Genomic DNA, 21,859 nt, shown 5'->3' on the forward strand with positions numbered 1-21,859 from the left:
TAAACTGCATAGAATTGTACACTTTTTAAACTATTTCTGTACAGCCATTCATGGCCTAATTTATTTATGTATTTGGATTACTATCCTACCGCATTAACCAATAAGGCTCCCTTAAGGGGTGAACCTAAGCGCTTTAAAGTGGTTTACAATAAAAAGGGATAAGGAGCTAAGGAGAAATGCTGTCCAGATTTCGAGAATGAATGGAAAACTTAAATGAAAGCAATTGCATGACTGATATATATTCATGCTATATCCTCTAAAACCTGATGAGTTTTTCTTTTTCTGATATTTTACCTTCTGGCTGCACACTCCTCTTAAAAAATGCATAACTTCCTGCCCAAGGAAAAGCAAGCTTCCACATTCTTGCCGAGACTTATTTCTGTTTGGATGCAAGAAGATTATCACTCCTGCAGCACAATCTCAGAGTGCCCTTCTGTTAGGAATGGGAAACAAAAATCAAAATGTTTTATACAATTCCTTTTGGGAGAGTCTAAAGACATGACCTTTAGCAGAGACTTTTGAAAGTCATGAGACCTCAGAGCTCATTATATCCAGTGAAAGAGGCCTGTTCCATGACGGGGCTGTTTAAAGAAAATGTCTAAAAGCATTGTCCAATTCCATGTTCATCAGGAACCAAACAATGTCTGTAAGTTAATAAGGATGATCTGAGCATCCAGGTAGCTCCAGCTTCCTTTCAATAAATTATGACCAGTCTGATATCTTTCCCCTTCCCCCCTGGTAATTGCTGACAAGGGATATAAAATATGAATGGGCCTTATCGAAGTGGATAGATGCCAAAGGCCCAGCAACATATGCACTTGCAAGGTTTTAGGTCATTTTGCAAAGCAATTGCCCCATTGTTTAAAGCTTTTGGGTAAATGGGATAAGACAGCAGAAATTAACACAAAATTTCATTGGTAAAGTCAGCAGAAAGAGGTGCTTAACACGACCTGCAAAAATTCCTATGCTGCCTTCAGTTTGTCAGTTGAAATTAATGACTCACTCCAACATGACAAATGACTGTTGCAGGTTGCAATCAGAGAAAAGAGAGGCTAACAAGGTCTCTGAGGGTTTGTCTGTACGATGGATATGTCATTAACCTCTCCCTAGATTAATTGCAAGGGCCAAGTAGAGGCTGGTCATGGCCGCTTGGCAGAGTTTCAGAAGTATTACATTATTTTTTAGGGTAGCTTCAGGAGGATGTAATATCAGTAATAATTGTTCAGTTATACTACCACATTTTTCTCTCCAACCCTCCCCTCTCCCAACATTCCAGTAAGTCAACAGGACAGGGATCTTCTCAAGTCATTGGGCAGTGCTCTTAGCAATGTGCAATGTCAGATCTTAGAAAAAGAAACTGTCCATCTTAAAAGGGGGTGGGATGAGCATTGTGCTTTTTCCTTATCGGCCTACAAGGCAATAATAAGCACAGTTGATTACACGGTGATAATAGGGCAAAAATTATTGAGGTTGCTATAATATGCACATTCAGAAGCAAAGATGACTCAAGCAATCGCAATGGGTTGTGGATGAGTCCCCAAGGAATTTCCTAGTACCCCATATACTCTTCCAGTTTCCAGACGCACATTATCAAGGTCCTGTATAGCATGGATGGAATCCTTGCTTCTCTAACAATGGCCTTTGCCACCCTTTTGCTTTTCCAAATGAGTTTTTTGGCGTCCCCTGTGCCTGTAGAAAGCCCCACTAAACTTCAACGTAAGGCACAACCCTGTACCAAAGATATACCAGCTAGACAGCCTTTGGAAACAGCAAATCATTCAGCTGGTGGAGACAGAGCTACACCTTTCAGAATACCAGAAGCTTGGCAGAACTTCCCCAGAACTTCTGATGGTGGACCTCAGCTCCGAGGATTTATGGCATGGCAATGGTTAGGAATGAGATGTGGATGGGCTGTGGCACGCTGCACTCACTTTACAACCAAAGTTCTTTTATTCCCCCAACACTCTGAGTATGTGGGCAGAACTTTCCACCAACAAGGCAAAGACCGCATGTGCCTATTTTTTTCCTCCAACTCTGCTGACAGAGCTCAGAACATGCTGCAACTGGGGTTCAGTTAACTTGATAACCTACATTCAAGGGCTGAGCATGGGTCCAGTGTGGGATGTCATTGAACCATTATTTGTCATTGAACTATGGATAATTATGTGCCCCGAAGCCCCAAATCAACAACCAAACAAGGGTTCTCTTCATGGGTTGTTTGTGGTTAACAAGCCATGTCTTGCTAGCGCAGCTTTTTCAGCCCATAGGAAAACCCACGATTCAACAAGAACCCATATTCAACCCTTGTTGTCCAGACTCATTCCATGGCCATTCATACAAGTCAAGCACCAAATGGCTGAGTATGTAACTATAATTCGTGTGCCGCCATTGTCACAATATTTTGAACTGTCTTGCCATTCAATTATCCCCAACACACATATGCGCATATGTGTGTGCACACACACACACTTCTTGGGTATCCATCCCTTTGTCTCTGTCTCTTTCCAGTGTTTGTCCCCAGCCTGCAGGGGGGGGGTATTGGCGGGGGGGCTGGAATGTGCAATGATTTTTACCAGGGCTGGGTTAGGAAGAAAATGGGGGGTTGGTATCAATCCCCCTTCCTGGAGTGCCATGGTCCTGATACGAATCAGGGCAACTCTGAAGTTAATCTGCCGATCATGCAGAGCTTTGCTATTCATGCTTGGGGGAATGAGTTCTGGAAGCTCCATCTGTATACTCTTCCACCTCTATTGATAATAAATTGAAATTGAAATAGGTATTCTGTTGCTAATATCTCTCTACTTCCCTGTCTCTTTTCTGTCCCATCTTCAAATAAAACTTGGAAGAAAGAGAGGGATAAAGATAGGAAAAAATAAGACCCAGCATTCTCTGTAAACCATGGGAAGAAGGTGACACCTTGTGATCAGTGGGAATATTGCACAGTGCCTTGAAACTGATGCTGCATCCAATAAGTCAAACAGAAGCAGAGTTGTTTTTAAAATACTCGTATATACACTGGGAAGATGGCGCTGTTATCCCAGTTGCATCCACCAAGGACAATAATTCCTCTGTGCCGTTTTACTTTAAGAATGAGTGCTGTGTTAAAGCAACATTCCCAGGAAGTGAACTCTGTCTCTCCCCACAATTCCCCTAAAATCATAGCTCCATCTTTTGTTCCAAGGCCGGCTTTGTCACTTACCTTTATAACTTCAGTTCGTTCCTTTGTTTTTAGTTCAGGGTTTAAAGATTATAATCATGTGCCACTTTAATTTTTATGCTTTTAGCTTTGGGAAAATAGGTGGGATGCAGATTAGTTTTATCTCGAATGAGACGGCTGTACCTCCATCAAAAAGGCCAGCAATCACAGAAGTACATGAGATACCCATGGCACCCAGGAAGATCCTGGAAAGTGCAACAAGCACCATCCAAGGAGTTCCTCCAAGGGAGGTTTGAAAGTTGGCAGCAAGGGTGGCAGCTGCTCAAGGGGCAGCTCCCAATCATGCAAGGAACTCCCCAGTGAGGCCTGCCTGGCCCCAACATTTCAGCACCAGGTTGAGCCTTCCTCTAGTCTCAGGCATTTGGCAACATATAAAGATTTCTTCCTGTTTATTGTTCACAAGCTTTAGATAGATGTAAGTGTACATACACATAGGCACATTGTCTGATTATATGTTTCTATGCATTTTTAAATATTGCATTTTAAGGAGTTTTATCTTTGTAAATTGCCCTGAGAGCTTTCGTTATTGGGGTGTATAGAATGTAATAGAAGAAATAAAGCATCCCAATAAGAATAATACACCAATTAATAGCATCTACATAAGCAAGCAAAGATGAAGAATGATCTGGGTTATCAACAGCATGAAAACCAATTGGGTGTTTGGTTGAAAAAAAAGAAAATAAGTATAAAAGCAGTTGTGAGCAACTTTACTTGTGTGTGAGCTGTGAGAAGCTAAAGCTTGTGATGGGAAATGAAGAAAGCCTTATGCCATTCCCCCTCCTCCCACACACAAAAAGAAGTTTGCCAAGCTCTGGTTTGTGAGTGGGGGGGAGTCAAATTTACGATATGAATTCATGTTAAACCAACCTTGCTGAAGCTCATCATTTCTGGATCTATAAGTACCGGAATGGAAACTGTGGAAATGATATGGCCTACAGTTCAAATCAATGGTCCTTTTTTTAAGTATAACAGTTTCCTGTCAGTCAGTCAGTCAGTCAGTCAGTCTGTCTGTCTGTCTGTCTTTGGAGGAAAGACTGCTTATAAAGAAATAAAACTTGCATGCATGCTTGTTCACATAAGTCCTCATATGATTTTCATTTAATTCTGTGTAAAAGAACTGGCACGTTTGAAATCATTAAACATATTTCCTTGTTTTATTAAAAACCAGTCAGCTGGAGATATTGATTTTCTCTTCCTACAAAATAATCAGAAGCTGGCTTGCCCAGAATGACAGATTGTAAATTAAGTTTTATTACAGCCTTCTTCACTACCTCTTTTGTCCTTCATTTTCCTCTCAAGGAAAATCAAAACAACAATTTCTACTTCATTACTGTCCAGTCAGCCTCAAAAGTCTGCTTTCCCTTTCCCTATATTTCTTGCAGTCAGAATTTTAAAGAAGAGTTTGTTTCTCCAAACAAAATGTGGTATGTTCTTTATTAACAATGTCACCATTAGTTACATTTAACTATTAACTATTAACTAAAGGAGTGCTCCTTTAGCAAGGATGTACAAAAAGCTTGTTTCCATTCATTCAAGGGTTAGGGTTAACCCTAACCTTAATTAAATCAAACCTCATGGAGCCTACCAGCCTTACTCTTTAGTTCAGGCAAATTGCAAAAGACGGTTACACCAATGTGAGCCTCCAATTTCTATTGTGTATAAAAATTACACCTGATGTGCTCTTAACCTGAAAGGTGGCATCTAATCACTACTTGAAGTCTACAGCTGTGCCAAGGTTCAGCCCAATCCAACAGAAGCTGCCATAGGTATGTCAAGCTAAGTATTTATTTTTTGATTTATATCCTGATTTTTTCCGACAAAGGGCTCAAGGCAGCTTACATCATTCTCCTCCTCCATCTTACCCCCACAACAACCCTGTGAGGTAGGTTGGGCTGCGAATCTGTGACTGGCCCAAAGTCACCCAGCTGGCTCCATGGCTGAGCGGGGGCTAGAACCCAGATCATCTGAGTCCCAGTCCCAGGCTCTTAACCCTTACACCACACTGGCTCACTTTACCTTAAGCAGTGGCATGGAATATATTTCTTTCAAATTTTAGTGAAAACAACATATGTATTCTGGCTTACTGAGGCTGGCGATCCTGAAGTTAAAAGGGGAGTTCTCTAGGCTTGCTATAGAGGATCCACACATGGTTTTGTAATCGTGCATGCATAGAAGTTCCCCAAATAAAAACTTCCTGCTAATGTATGTGTGGTTGCGGGGCGGGGGGGGGGGCACCAAGGATGTGGAAGCAGCTTGTGGCCAACCAGTACCTTGCTGCTCGTCTCTCTCACCTGATCAATATCACATAAGGCCAGAACAATTGAACAGGGAGGAACGTTATAATAACAATTATGTGTTAACACCGAAAACAAAATGCAGCCCAGAACATGTAGCCTGCTAAGATGTCAATTAAGTGTTTAGCAGGGAAGATGGGGTAGACCTTCTATTTCACCTTGTATGTAGCTGCTCCGTGCTTTCGATGCTTTTCTATCAGGGCTCTGTGTGTGCAGCACTTGTAGCCCAGTTTGGAGAGGAACCGCATGTTTAGGACCCATTTCAAGTCCATTTCTCGTCTCATCCCACACACATGCCAAGGTGCTTCTGCATGCTTGTGATTACTTGCTGGCAGTTCACTCAGGGCCCTCAAGCTAGTCCCTTTGGCTGTAGGACAGAGCTCTGTAGGTCATGCAGCCTGAACCGGGCCCCATGAATGAAGCTACTGCGGAAGGCCAGGATGTGCAACGTAGCGCACTTGGGTACCACTGCAGCCTCAGCACCTTCTGTATTCACTGACTGGCAGCTGGTATTCCATCAAAGGGAAGCTGGAGTCTCTCGCTGCTACCATCTTAATTTCTCATGAATACCAGTAGGCAGGTTGTCAGGCCTTTGTGACTAGCCATGCCCAACCACAGCTGGAACTTCATGGTTGCTCCTAGGTGTCTTGCAAGGGCCACACGAAGGAGGAAATGAGTAAGAAAGTCAACAGCCAGTCCAGCTGGCTTCAGAACATAGAATGAACTCTAACACAGCAAAATGTCTCCCCTCAGTCCTCTGAAGGGCCAATCTAGCACTTGCGTTACAACAGTCTCTTTATGTTATCATCTGCAACTCATTCTCATTGCCCCTCCATTTACACTTTTACGCAGACACAAACCTGATATACAGAAATCAGAAATAGATGTTTAATAGTCTTCATAGTACATGAGTTTTGAATCATCCAATATTTTGAACTCTCCAGAGCTCACTGCAGCAAAACCAGCAAAACTCACTGCTTACATTATATAATACAGGTTGTTTTAAGACATTTATGCATCCTCAATAATATGGTAATACGTATTTCTATTTCAGGTTCAGAAGCGTATTTGCTTAGTTTGGAATGATAGCATATTTTCTTCCGATGTCGTTCTGCAGATGTGCAATGTACTGGAGCTGGACATGAATGGCAAATAAACAGGTTTTGGAGCCAGTCCAGCTCTTGCATTCCCTTTCCTTCACATTTACCCATGCACCGAATAAAGCTAGATCAGCCTTTGCCCTCCAGATTTGTTGGGCTACAGGACCCTTTGTCCCCAGCTAGTATGGGTGACAGCCATGCTGTCTATGAAGGCGATGGATGCTCTGTCCCAACTTACCTGGAGGGCACCAGATCAGAGAATGCTGGGCTTGACCAATTCTGTAACTTTCAACGTGTTGCAATGGAAGGTTTTGGAGCATTTGTGTGCTCCATTATTAGATGGCAGATGGTTTCAACTGGGTTAATCAAGCCACAGTTATACACAATTAAGTTTGGTGGGTTCCATTTTGAAAGGATGACATATATGACAAGCTTTCTTGTCACTAACCCTCTTCATAGCTCCATCATGCCAAGGGGGTGCCATGTGAAAACTAGGAGTGGGTCATGCCCCTGCCCCTGCATTCAGATATCCATGCATGAGAGAGGATGTCTGCCAATTTCTGGTGCATAAGCTATCTCAATGCAGACAGTCCATGAGAACACATCAAAGTCTTGGGATGAAGCCACCAATGTGCCCCATGCTGGGATGGAGCTAGAAACATCGGTCTTGCCCTAGCTAAGCATTTGGCCTGGGGGAACTAAATGACACAGTGGTCCTTGATAGTCTGTTGATTCATGTTAAGCAATGCTGGAAAAGAGACAGAACCTTGGACAGTGCCCTGCAGAGGTGCTAGAGTAGTCTCCTAGAGGGAACTGTTGTCTCAGCAAAGGACAGAAGACAGCTGAGGCCTTAAGAAGAGGCTCCACCTCTGCTGGATGTTCCTTGTAGTTTTTAAAGGGTTAGCTTCAGCAGTCTCATACTCCTGCATGGCTGAGGAACAGGAGGCTGCAAGGGAGCCATCCTTAGCATGAGATGAAAGAAGAGGGGCAACAGCAGCTTCTAGTGAAGTGCAGTAGCCCATGAACCAACTCCATCTGAGGCTTCCTTGGGGTGATGTATAACCTCCAAAACAGGGAACATGAATTTCTGTTGTGTGATAGCTCCAATTGCTCCAAAAGGGGCAAATGTCTCCTAAAAACTCTGCCTGGATCATGCCAATTCTTCATCCAATTTTCACTGAAGAAGACACCCAAAAAGATTACCGTATTTTTTGCTCTAGAAGACGCACTTTTCCCCCCCTCAAAAGTAAGGGGAAATGTCTGTGCGTCTTATAGAGCAAATGTGTGTGTGCCCAACGCCTGGATGCTGCCGGCCGCCTGCACCACGTGGCACCACCTGGCCGGCACGCACTCGGCACGCCCTGCTCCACCCTCTCCCTCCGGCGCAGGTGAGAGCTGTGCCGCTCAGGGGGAGAGGTGCAGAGGAGGAGGAGCCGCGGGCTTTAACCCGCCGGCCGCATGGAGAGCACGGCGAGACGGAGTGCTCACCCCCACCGCCCGGGAAGACCTGCTGCTGCCACTGTGCCGCCCGGAAGACCACCGCTGGCACGCTGCCGGCCCGGCTGCACACCTGGCCGGAATGCACTCGGCGCACCCTGCTCCGCCCCCCTCCTCCGGCACAGGTGAGAGCCGTTAATCACAGGTCGGTGTGTGTTTTCAAATGGCAACCCGTCTTTTAATGAAGCCCATGGGGAAGTGATGGGGAATGTGCCTGTGATTATCAGGAAGTTTTCCATGGATCCCTCCTCTAAAAACTAGGTGCGTCTTATGATCAGGTGCGTCTTATAGAGAGAAAAATACGGTACTTAAGGTGGGTGCTAGTTGTTTAACCACATTTAAAGCAAAATAGGTGGGTTTGTTTTTAGTGCAAGACTAATAAAATCACTGAGACCACCTAAAGAGTTGCCGCTTAATAATGCATTGTCAGATCTTTATTCATTGTGGGAATTTGCTCAACAAATTAGAAAATACTGATTTCAGGATGCCAGAATCTATAGCTATGATCAGAAGAATGGAAAATGCTTAAACTGTGTTCAAAATACCTTGGAAATGTGACACCACTGATTTTAATAGAGAATGTTGGTTTTTTTCCATCTCTTTGGTAAGGCTACAAACAAACTGCCAGAACTTCTCTACAAGAAACTTATAACCGGGCACCTTACTAAGCCCGCTTCTTTCATTTTCTTCGCAGAAGGGTTAGAGTGCCCTTCACAGTTTTTCCAGCGGGATTCCTCCCACCTTTCCCCATGTTTCTATATGTTTGATGACACAACCCAGAGTGGCATTGTGATATACAAAAGATTTGTAGAAATACTAGGCTTCCGAAGTGAATAATGGCACCATCTAGGAAAACACCAGGCTTTCCTTGCACTAAAAAAAATGTTGCAAAAATGGCTGAAAAGCACAAGAGAGGCAACATTGTGAAAAGGCCCTGCAAACCTCCCTGAGAGATGGATCAAACCCACATGAATGCCTCGTGCAGAGAAGCCTGTAATTAGCAGGGCTCATTGTTTGTCTGTACAATCTGTGACCCACTCGCAGCAGAAAAGTTGGACAGTTGGACAGACCAACCAAGAACCTTCATCTGGTGACCTGAAACAGAAGGGGTTTGGACCTGATGGCCTTACTGTTCTACAATTCTTCTACATTAATATGTTTACAAATTATTCCTTTGGCTTAAACATCATCATTTAAAATTCCAAAGTTGTGGCCTGTTGTATGTTTTCAGTCACTGAGCCTTGCATTTACTATTCTAACATTCAAATATTTTCTCTAAACTTGAGGGCTGGCAACTTGTTTCTTTACAAAACGAAAGGAGGGGACTCTCAAAGTTCTAAGGAAGACCCTGATCTACACAAAATGTCTTCAGCAGTAGAAGTGTGTGTCATCAGGCCTTTCTTTCATTAATTGGTTCTAGACTTAAGAAACTGAAGAACTAGAATACAATATGAAACTAAAATTGTCAATGCAAGTGTCAGTCTTATTTTTGCTCCTCAATCATGGCTGACACAGTAGAACCAGTGGAAGCCTGAACTAGTGCCTGGCAAAACTGATATCACACATATACATTCAGGATAATGGCTGGTTCAACATTATTGCTAATTAGACCCAAAACACTCAGACAGGTATAACAGAGTATAAACAATGGAAAGCATACAGCAGTGCAGGTTCAGCCCAGAATGACAATGGGAAAGACATCCGCATCACTTAATAAATTTCTTACTTAAAAAAAGGCATGTTAAGCAGTATTATTTTTTGCTTAATGCATCTGAAAAGGCCACAGTCAGAAGCAGAATAGCTATGGTTCCACCGTTTAAATCTTCTTGAAGTTCTCTGGTATGACAGATAGCCATCTGTCTCCTTTGCCTTACCTAAATTAAACAGAATACATATTAAAATATATTTAGCACTGCTGTTAATGCAAAATAACATTTAGGGTGGTTAGGTGCCCCTTTTTATGAAGGACAGTCCTCGATTTAAAAGGCAGTCCTGTCTGATTCCAGTTTCAAGTTAGCACATGGGCAATAGACTGGACAGGCAGCCATAGAGGTCACCTCATCACAGCCTTCCACAAGTCATCTATGCAGACAAATGCAAATTTAGAAATTAGTATTATAATTTATACACAAATACAGTGTATCTATATAAATTACACTGATTATTTCTACATTTACTTTTGTGCATACAAATTGGCATATGCAAATATTATGCAAGCCACTGTCTTCTTTTGTCCTGCCTTCATAAACAGCCACCTTACTTATGATTACTGATTAATGTCCATTTCTTAAATCTCTAGGACAGCATCTCTCAAATTGTGGGCCAGGGACCAACAGCATGTCTCAGTCCACCATCTTACTCAGGTTGGGCACAGGGCTTCAGCCCAACCAATATGATGGAGGGATTAAAGGAACTAACAGGGTGGATGGATAGGTTACAAGTTAAGTAGGAAAAAGAAGGGGAGAAGAAATGAGAAGAGATGGGTGTGAAAACTTTGAGATGTATACAGAGTTGGGGAGGGTAATAATATAAAACAGCAAGTCCTCCAGCCAGATAGAGCAGATTAAATCCTACTCCAGATTAATGGAACGAGAGTGGTTTAGTAAGGATCATGCCTATCAGAAAAATTAAGGGCATGCCCACAGAGTCATGTTCTGCATTCAGGGGTTGATCTTTTGCTTCTTCTCTTTGGTTCCCAATCGATGGTTTACTTTGTAATCACTTTTAATCAACTAGACACCAAGGCAGCAATTCATGAAATCCTATTCTTTTGTTGGAAAAGAAATCTCCAAAATGAGTCTTGAGATGATGTAATATCAACTTATTCCTTTTTTAAAAAACATACTTCCCCAGTCATTTCAGTTTGGTCTGGACTGAGTCATATCCAAAACTACAATACCAACAGACTGACCTGAAGCAGAGCAAAATATCTTTCCTCATTTCTTTGTAGCCATCTCACAAATCTCTCAAATGGAATTTGAACTTACCACCTTTCTGCAAAACATTTACACTTTTCTGTGCCGGGTAGTACTGTTTTCCACACCATTGCTGTCTTCTGATTTCCTGTATGGGAGAAATGGAATTAACATCAGTCCCTTACTTCATGGCAATTCATTTTACCAGTATCTGGAGTTGTCATCTCTAACTAGGTTTTCCATTATCCCAGTGGCTAATATTCCACTGTGTAGTGCAGTGGTTAGATTGCTGGACTAGGATCTGGGTTCTAGTTCCCACATGGGCACTGAAGTCACCAGGTGACTTTGGGCCTGTCATGGACTCTTAGCTAACCTACCTCACAGGGTTGTTGTGAGGATAAGTTTGAAAGGAAGTGGATGATGTTAACTGCCTCATGTTCCTTGAAGGAAAAAAGGTGGGATATAAATATAATCAATCAATCAATCAATCAATCAATCTATAAAATGACATCATTAACCCAAGCTTGACCATAATTGGGAGCAATTCCTCCTTCTTTGAAAGCGGTTACTCCTGTTCAGGATATAGTTAGGTATTAATAAAGCAAAAGTGCCACCTTCCCAGCTGCGGTAATTGTTGCCTCTATGCTCCGTCAAGATAGCTGTAATTCTCCCAAGTTTGGAGGCTAATGGGCTTCCCCACTGCTTTGTGCCCTTAGTTGCAAACTGGCCAGAGGTTTCTCCCTGCCCCCTCCAAATGGAAATGGGTGCTGGATGGAATCCAACAAGCCATGGCTAAACATGCCTGGATTTTAATGGAGCTAGATTCCCTCACAGTATTTAAACACTGTGTTATTTATTTACATTATAATTTATTTTGCATTATTATATCAATTTATTATATTACATTTTTGACATTATAATATATTGTCTAAAAATATAGAGTAAATGATGACTTACAGTGTTTCTGTCTGGTCAAATTCTTTTTCAGGTTCTGTGAAACAAAGAAAAACCTGTGATTGTAATTGCATCAAATACATCAATAACATGGACATAAGATCTTTATCACATTAAATCAACAGGGCAATGGGCTCCATACTTAATGGCTCTTGACACAAAGTAAAAGCAATGGTGGTCTGAGATACAGTGGAGAGGTGGGGCAAAACTTTCAGGTGCCTAGGTATTGACCTAGCGAGAAGTCTATGACTGTTTTGGAAAATTCCCAATGTACAGTGCAATCTTACATACATCTCTGCAGAAGTAAGCCCTGTTGAGTAGAATAGGGCTTGCTCCAAGTAGGTGGGTATAAGGGTGGAACCTTTACCATCTTGGAAGTGAATCCTACAGCTACAAGAAGATTTCCTTTAACCAGGAATGCAATGACTTGTCCAAGATGGAAACTGTGCTCTTTATGTCCTACATAATACTATGCAAAGGGGATGGAACAGAAGCCTGAGGAACTCCACAGGCTGCTGGCCAGGGAGATTACCAGGAGTGCCTCAACACCACCTTCTGGGACAGTCCCTCCAGAAAGGAATGGAGCCACAGTCAGACAGTGTCTCTGATTCCCATTCCAGCAAGGCAGTGGAAGAGGATGTCATGTTCCATGATATTAAAAGCCGATGGAAGTGCCAACGGAACTTGCAACAGGGACACAGTAATTCCCAGGTAATCCACCAATGTGACCAAGGCTGTTTCCAACCCATAACCAGTTCTGAGCCCAGACTGAAATGGATCTAGACACTTTGTTTCATCCAGGAATTCCTAGTGTGGGGAGGACAGTACAATCTCTAATTCCTTTTCCAAGAATGGAATAGTGGAGACGGGTCGGTAATAATCCAATAAGCTGGGCTGTACCTAGCATGCCACCTAAAATTCATCTCTATACTTACCATTTTAAAGCAAATGGTTGGCTCCAGTTGAAGTGAACAAAGCTAACCCATAGATCTGACTTGAGGGGCTTAGGATGAGGTAGATGCACCTCTCTGCTGGCAGGGTATTTCTGGTGGCCTCTAGTACTCCCTCGGAAAATGCTAATGGCATAAATTTATCACAGTAGTATTTCCATTGAAATTATCCTGAAACAGGTGTTCCAAGGATGAGTTGGGGATAGCCTTCAATCCACTGGATCCAAAATCCCTCAAATCTCTGAAATGGTCCAAAAACTAGAGCTGACATATTTAATTAAGGAAGAAGGAAATGGTAGGGGAAGGACCACCAGAGAACTTTCCAGAGAAAACCATCCCTCTTTCCACTGCTTCACATAAGCTGGCAGGATTTTGGAATTGAAAGTTCCCCTGCCACTTCACACCCTTAGCTCAATCAACTCCATACTGCAATCAAGGTTAAACTTTAGGTTTGGCTTAAAGGGAAGTCTTTTCAGTGAGGAGGAGGAGGATGATAACAATACTATGTTTACTTTTTAGTCATTTTGAGCTTTAAAAAACCCCATGGCAACTTTCAACAAATTATTAAATTATGTAAACTATACAATAGCTAAAACAATTTCTATTAAAAGTATCAAACTGTAATAATACAACTAAATAATCCATACAGATCATAATGAAAACAACTGGCTAAACCTGAAGCTACTAAGTGTAACTAACTTAGTCTCAAGCATATCCAATCGGGCTTTGTTAAATCATGAAGCTTAGAAGGGATCCACAAATTATGATAGGAGTCTAGTAATGACTGGTTCTTAGGTTTCAAAAGAATGGCAGCTGCTGCTATAGGGTAGTCTTTCCCAACATATAATATATATAAATACATGCCTTTAAAAATAAAAGTAACACATAATAAAGTCCATTTGTCTTACCGGCATGAACATCTTTCCTCTTGGAGCATACTTCATAGATGAAAATAAAGGCAACTAAAATAATAACTTCAGCAGCTATTGCAAGGAATGGTTTGAGTGGTGCCATGTAGGTGAGAACTTTGAGGGACACCTTCCCATTGCTTTCACCAGGTGGATATCTGGCTTCGCAGTAGTAAAAGCCACTGTCATCTTCAGAAAGTTCTGAGATCTTCAGTTTGGATATGCTGCCATGTTTTGGGGTAATATCATACTTCTTTGGCATTATACTGCTATTAATAGCAACCTGAGGGGAGGGAAAAGCCAGTGTCAAAATCTCAGCTAGGGCTCAGACAAGGAACTCCTACAACTTTTGAAATTTAGGCATGCTGATTTTAGATTCAGGGATGGATGAATTATACTCATAGGAAAAATACAAATATGCAATGGAGATTCAGAAGGAAAAGGAGAAAAGGGCATGAACCATGAGTATCTGATTGTCCACCTATTTTAGGTGTTTGTACGTCAGCCAATATGTTCCTTTGCTGCAATGCATGGTGCTCCAGCCATGTTGTACATCTCCCATGGTCCTCAGCCAAATCATGAAAGTTGTAGACCAACCCACATGGTTGGGGGTGGCAATTATTGAAAGATGTCCTATGCATTGGATTTGGAATCCATCTACTAGGAATGAAAGGGCTCCACCGACCAAAGGTGCCTCCATCCAATTTTCAGTGATCAATTTTGGTGTTGGGTCTGCCGGGAGCCATTAGGCATTCCCTGCCCTCCTCTGGGCCAAAAAAGACATTCCTTTAAATGTGTACCTAGGAGCTCCATTTCTCCCCAGAGCAAAAATTTTATTCTAGAGCAGGTACAGGGACCAATGTGGAACAGGGCCTGGTACAAGGAAGGTGGACAGGCTTTTCAGATCCAGATTGCCCCTCAATACCTCATCTAAAGTAAAAACAATGAACAACAGATAAGCTGCTGGTCTTAAAGTAGACAGCCATTCAAAGCGATGCCTGGTTTGGCTCTCTGGTACCTTTCCTCAAGGTGCAATTTTTGTTCTTGGAAGAGGAGAAGGGATACAAACAGAGCTAATGGATGGGAACCTGTCTGTGATGGGCTGCCCTACCTCAATCCTGCTTATAGCCCTTTGATCAAGGATGCTCATGAAGAGAAGCACATCCACCCTGCAGCCAGTGCTCATTCTTTCTTACTAGGGTGCACAGAAGTTGTTTGTGGTCCCACAGCCAATTTCCAGTCCCTTGCATCAATACCAATTTAAATGAAGACCAGTATTATTCTATCTGAATGTACAGCTGTTCACCTTAACATTTGAATTTTGATCAAAGTAATTACCATTAAAATTAAGTTTTGGGTCAGCCTTATACCAGAAAAAAATTAAAACACATTTTCCATAATTAAAAAATGGGATTTTACCTTTTCACTTCCATTAATTTTATACCAAGTCCAAAAAGAGGAGTTGTAATGCACTGTGTCATTGCCAACGAAACATGTCATGATCACAGAATAACCTACGTAAGTAATTATGTTCTCAGATTTTATGTGTATTTCAGGTACTAAGGGGAGAAAAAGACAGAGAACACTTGTAAAATGACATATCAAATGGTCTGTAATGTATATACACTGCAGTTTACGTACATAATAAGCAAAACTGCTGTCCTCACTAATTTTTCATTGCACTTGTAATAAATACATAGATTTCTAAGGTGTGCATTAGATGGGGAAATTATTTCTATACTTGAATCAGCAAGCATGAAATTAACAGGATACATTTCCTTGGAAATAGTATCCACACCCTATCTCACTGGGGTTATGTCTACAGAAGGCTACAGACTTGAACATATTCAGCAAGTCCTGAACATATTCCTTGCAGTTAAAGACAACTAATAAAAACAGGATTAATATCTGAGTAAACATCCTTAGTTAGGGTACACAAGTCTCTTTAAATCAAGGTCTGTATGAAAATTCATGTGCAAACTGTAGGCAAGACTGGGAACACACCAGTGGATGCTAGCAAGGAGCATGTCTGAAAGTTATGTCCCAATTCAGAATTCCACCTGTGACAGCACTGGAAAAGCACGAGAGCGGAAAGACACAAGTCCCTGCTTGCCAGCGTGTGACTTTGTGAGCCTGAGTTGCAACATCTAGAATTGTTTAGCTCAGGAAAAGGGTGAGTAAGGAGACAACATGACAGAATGAACAAATGATGCATGATGTGACCGTGTCATTATATATGAAGGGGACTGGAAGTCATTTTGCTCTTATATCCCAGGGGACACTGCAAGAAAGACGCGTTCCCCTCCTATTTTTGAAAGCAAGCCAGAGCCAATCACCCCTGAATAATTCATTAAAATTAAAGCAAACATGGTATTTGCAGCTGCCATGCAGCCCTAAAAGGGTAAAATTTAGCTTGCAAACACTTTTTCTCACACTCGGTGATGGGAGCAGCACGGGATGGCTGTCTTCCTCACTATGGCAAGATGTACTATTATTTAAATTGTAGTAATTATGTCTACAGTTGCATCTATTCAGGTAATTTGTGCATGCAAACTTTATACAGATCTCCCAGGAGTCAATTCTAAGTCAGGCTCTGATAAACTCTCACAGTATATTAATGTTATAGACTGCATCTTAGCCATTCTTTGTTTTAATTTAAAAGATTTGAAAAGCTGTTTTTCAGTCTTTCCATAGTTTGTCACCTACGTGTACTCCACCTGCACCTAGAATACATGTAGAAATATAAGGTTATATTGGTATGCTCCAATCAACACAGAGGCCATCAACACATCTATCCAAAACTGAACCATGAGATTTCGATAGGAATAAGTATGACCATTAAAGAAACAAAATCTGGGACTTACCTTGTAAATGGAATGTAGCATTTACTTCCTGCTTAGTTTTAAAAATGCAAGTGTAATCTCCCATTTGGTCTTTATTCTTGACGTATACTCTTAAAAGAATAGTTACATAATTGTTACTACATCACTAACTTTTAGATGGTATTATAAAAGCAAGTTTAAACTACAAAACTAAAAACAAAAACCAATAGGATGAAACCAACATATCTAAAACATTGATATTTCATATTTATGGAAGATGACATAATTTTCAAACAGAGGTAGGTTCAACAATTGATGGCTGAAAGGCTTAATAAGACTGAGCCATCACAGATCAACTAGTAATGGATGAAATTTGATGGTGGATGGAAGGCAGTGAAGCTGCTTCAATCAGGAAACAGTTTCGCTCTCACAGCCAAATCATCCCTTATCTCCAGAATAATTTAATAATAATTCCACTGGTGCACTCCCTAACAAGTTGAAGGACCTAAGGTCTTGGCACAGTTCCAAGAAGCTATCTTGGCTTTTGAACACTAGGACAGTTCACTACACTCCCCGTTAAACCTTAATAACCTCACCATTCTTCAAGCAGAGCTCATACAATGCAGAAAGGAAGTAAATTATACAGATAGGAAATAGGATATAGACAGGAAGTAAACGAAACCGACAGGCCATACATCACAGGCAGGTGCATCGACACTGCTTTCTTTATCCTTAGTTCATTTTCCAGCATATTATGACCTTCTCAGCAGAGTTTTTAAAGACTGTATTATAAAAGCAAGATTAAATGGCTTCTATGAAGCATTGCATTTGAAGAGGGCGTAACTATGGGAAACGTAGGACTTTTTTGCTTATTTATACTCTGCATGAATATTTCATTCTTGTATTCAATAAACTGTGTATCACCTTTGACACAGACACTTTTGTTTAGATTTCACACATATAAAGTGAAGCACCTTGGCTGGACCAAGACTCTCGGGATAGATACTTTGCCTTCATCATTTTCCTCTTCCCCATATTTACACCTATGCTAGGCAAATCTTAAAACCCACTCACGTATATCGAGTGCACCATTTAGTCTTGGTTTCATTCCTGTTGATGGTGTCCTCTTTGATGGTTGTGTTACCCATTTTCCAAACAACCTCAATTTTTTCCATTTCCATGGAAGACCTAAGAGGCAAACTACACAGCAGTTCAAGTTCAGTTGGGCTTACTAATGTGATATTTTTTCTCGTGGAGCTTTGAGGAGAGCCTGTTGGAAATAATTAAAAGATGACCGTTTTATAATGCAGATCTAATCAAACAATTATCTATTCAAAGTAATTCAAAAGATGAAATTATTACTCAAATACCTTTTTGTGGTGGAGTTTTTCAAGCCTTGATTTTGAATTATCCAACTTAACTTTGCAATGAGAAACTGAAGTCCTACCAAACACATTTATCCTGGAATTTCATTCATTGAATTTACCTGGTTCTAGGTACACAGTCCCAGTCTGTGGGCAATCAATAACAAGAAGGTTTTATATTAACTAGTCCCCAAATATCTTTGGGTGTGAGGTTCACCAAGCCCATCAATCTAAAGTAAAGCCCATGATGAAGAATGCTGCCTAACATAACATCATCTGTGTCAGACCAGATAGCAGAAGCTAGATTAGGAAATATTAGACATTCTTGTCATCTGCTTTGACCCAATGATGAACAGCAGATCTCTTGGAAGTCAGTGCAACCATATTGTAATGCTCTCCTTTAGCTTATTGTGAATAGTGGAACACACATTACATCTTCACTGAAATGCCAGAACTTGCTCTCTCCCTCATGCTCCTCTCTTACTGTGGGATACTCAGGATGAATCTGTGACAACATGACTGACAGAAAGGAAAACAAGGGTGCCCTAGATCAAATCAAACCAGAGATTTCTCTAGAAGGAAAAGTGACAAAACTGAGATGGTCATACTTTGGGCATACCATAAGAAGGCAAAACTCCCTGGAGAAGCCCATCATGCTTGGGAAAAGCAAAAGCAACAGAAGAAAGGGTAGGCCAAATATAAGATGTATGGACTCCATAAAGGAAGCCACAAACTTTGATTTACAAGAGCTGATTAGGGCTGTCATGGACAGGGCATTTTGGAGGACCTTCATTTTATTTATTTATTTAAACAACTTATATGCCACCCCATCGCATGAGCCTCGGGGTGGCTTACAATCATTAAAATCCCATATAAAATACAAAAAATTCATCAAATAAATAATAAAATAAAATAGTGGATCCAGCCTGGTCAATTTAAACCAACAAATAAACCATTAACAGTTAAAATAGCATTTAAATGAAAAGGTCTTGGCCTGGCGCCGAAAAACAAATAAGGACAGCACCAGGTGGACCTCTCTGGGGAGCACATTCCATTGGTTGGGCGCCACCGCAGAGAAAGCCCTCCTCCGGGTACTCACCCTCCTAATATCATTCACGGAGGGTTCCCGGAGAAGGGCCTCTATCGCCGATCTCAAGGGGTGGGAGGGCATATATGGACGTAAGCGCTCCTTTAGGTAACCAGGGCCTAAGTCGTTCAGGGCTTTGTAGGTGATAACCAGCATCTTGAATTGGGCCCGGACTTCAATGGGAAGCCAGTGGAGCTGACAGAGGACTGGGGTTGTATGAGAACATAGGATAGCCATAAACTGGAGGGGACTTGATGGCACACAGGAGCTGTTCACACGACAACTTCCATTCACTTGTTCAGCCTTTAATACTTATTAACCCAGAACTACCCAAATTGAAATGCTATCATTCTTATGGTTGTTTCTGAAAGATGAATATTTCACAGGAATATAGGATGGAGCCTGGCAACAGCTTTAGACAGGAATCTCCACCATCTGATCTGAGATTTTGAGAATTAAAACTGGGTCTTTTTGGATTCAAAGTATGTGCTCTTCTTCTGAGCTTTGTGCCTTGCCTTAAAGTGTTCATTTATACATTCTTTTATATGTTGTGTCAGAGGGACCGTACTAAGTAAAATAAAAATGGAGCTGCAGTTTCATTGTTGCAGCAGAAACCCAAAACAAATATAATATGCCTGATTATTATTTGTTCATCACCTGGTTCTGGAGCATGCCCGTTACTGGTTATGTTGCAAAAGCAACACAAACAGCCCTATGACCATTTGTTTTTTTTTTACAAATAGGAATCTAGGAAAGAAATGTTATACTGTGTTTCTGTCACACGGAGAGAGGTGCCTGCCAGGCTGAAACTGATGCAAGTGGCACAGTACCAGGTCGGAAACAAATTCTTGCCGGGCACATGCCCATGCACTTATCTGGAGAATCACCTCATTTTGCACATGGCTAACCTGCCGGATGTGGCCTTGCTCTGCACATCACATCAGAAAAGGCAGGCGCCCCAAAAGAAGCTGCCATTGTGCCCTTCCTGAACAATAACACTGACAGATCAGCCTCCCCACTGCCACACACACATTTTATTTATTTATTTATTTATTTATTTATTTATTAAAACATTTCTATGCTGCCCCTTGCCGAAGCCTCGGGGCGGCTCACAGCACAAAATAAAATACAAAAATAACAATATAAAATAAATAACAATATAAAAGAAGTCGCCCTGGCCAGATAAATAAGCATGTTCCCATGAAATCCTCCATTTTATCTAGAGGGACCACTTATGAATTACCTAATCTGAAGAAGTGCATCACAAACAACACATCAAATAAGCACATGCTAATTTATATAAATACATGCAGATTTTTTTAAAAAAACAAACATTTGATTAGAGATACAGCACAGGGGTTTTTTTGGGAGGGGGGGAACTTCCTAAAGAACTTTGACTATTGGGCAGATTAGGAATAAAATGGATGACTCAAATAAAGAAATAATCTCACTTTACTGTGGATGGATGGGACCAGAGGCTATGCTACACCCAAGTCCTGTCTGTGTATCAGGGAGTGCGGTCACACTACTTACGCGAAATGCTATGTACTACAGTGGGGCACTTGCTGGCAAGTGGAGTTCAGTTTCCACTGTGCTGAAAATGTGACCTTGTGTCACTGCAAACAGAGCAGGAGGAGCGGCTGGAAAGGAGACGCAGGCAGGGAATTGACCTTTAAGTAGCCAGTGCACGGTTGTGGTTAAGTACCAGCGTGGTGTAGAGCTTAAGAGTGCGGGTCTGGGGCTCAGGCGATCTGGGTCCAGTTCCTGCTTAGCCATGGAGACAACTGAGTGACTCTGGGCCAGACACAAACTCTCAGCCCAATCTACCTCATAGGGTTGTTGTTGTGGAAATAAGATGAAGAACAGGAGGAGAATGGTATAAGCTGCTCTGGGTTAAGAAAGAAAGAAAAAATATAAATCTAATAAAGAAAGAAAGAATCCTCCATACATCTATTAAGCCTTATTCTTTGGTGTGCAGATCAGAGATTTTGGAGCATAACTTTTTAAAAAGTAATTGACAACTACTCTCTACAAAAAATCGTGAAAAAGGGAAAGGGTGGAGAGAGAAGAGGGAGAGGCAGTGGTCCGTCTGCCTTCTGTAGTCCTCCCGCTTCCCATACACTGGAGTCGGTGGGACCACCACTCCATTTCACTCCACCCAAAAGCAGTTCCCAAAAGCCAGTGCAGCCCCTTCCCATGCCAAGTTTCTTAGTAAGCATCACTGAAGTCAGTGTGATTTACTTCTGAATGGAAATCTGTATCAGTGCATTTTCAGACAGTTGTTCCCTGAACCCAAAAAAATAAAAAGGACAAGTAAAACAACTGGGAAGACTTGAAAAAAATGCAAATGTTATTTTTCCAAAGGACAGTGCAAGGGTGGGCATGGGGATCAGCACTGTATTTGCTCTCTAGTTGATGCACAAGGCAGAGAACGAAAAGGACGTCCATGGAGCTAGGGAGGCCAATATGACAAGTTTAGCATATGCTGAAATATATGCAACACAGAGAAGTGGAGAAAAAGGTTACACATAGGAAGTGATGATATACTGGATTCTGAGGAATCTGTCTGTCTAAACATGCGTAAGATTCCAGCCTAAGAATATAAGAAGCTGCACAAGTCAGGTAAGCCTTCCTCAAAGAGTTCATTCTTTCTGTCTGTGAAATACACCTGCAAGCGGAGAGTGAAACTACCTTTGTGTCTGTCTTGTCAGAAAGCGAAAACTTGACAAACTGGTTTAGGAAAGATTCATC

At 41.6% G+C, this 21,859-nt stretch overlaps 1 protein-coding gene across 1 annotated transcript in view; it reads right to left on the reverse strand.

Annotated features, from left to right (window-relative positions):
- Positions 1-8,513: 8,513 nt before the first annotated feature.
- Positions 8,514-21,859, reverse strand: part of EMB (embigin) — a 30,289-nt gene continuing 16,943 nt past the window's right edge. The window contains exons 4-10 of the mRNA XM_044446803.1: positions 17,732-17,927; positions 16,700-16,788; positions 15,255-15,394; positions 13,836-14,118; positions 11,981-12,014; positions 11,096-11,171; positions 8,514-9,982 (exon numbers count right to left, since the gene is read on the reverse strand). Coding sequence (XP_044302738.1) covers positions 11,114-11,171; positions 11,981-12,014; positions 13,836-14,118; positions 15,255-15,394; positions 16,700-16,788; positions 17,732-17,927 — 800 coding nt within the window. The 3' untranslated portion in view covers positions 8,514-9,982; positions 11,096-11,113. The remainder of the gene's footprint in view (positions 9,983-11,095; positions 11,172-11,980; positions 12,015-13,835; positions 14,119-15,254; positions 15,395-16,699; positions 16,789-17,731; positions 17,928-21,859) is intronic.

This window comes from Varanus komodoensis, unplaced genomic scaffold, assembly GCF_004798865.1.
Source record: "Varanus komodoensis strain SLA01 unplaced genomic scaffold, ASM479886v1 scaffold5, whole genome shotgun sequence".
In the NCBI taxonomy this organism is placed as follows: domain Eukaryota; kingdom Metazoa; phylum Chordata; class Lepidosauria; order Squamata; family Varanidae; genus Varanus; species Varanus komodoensis.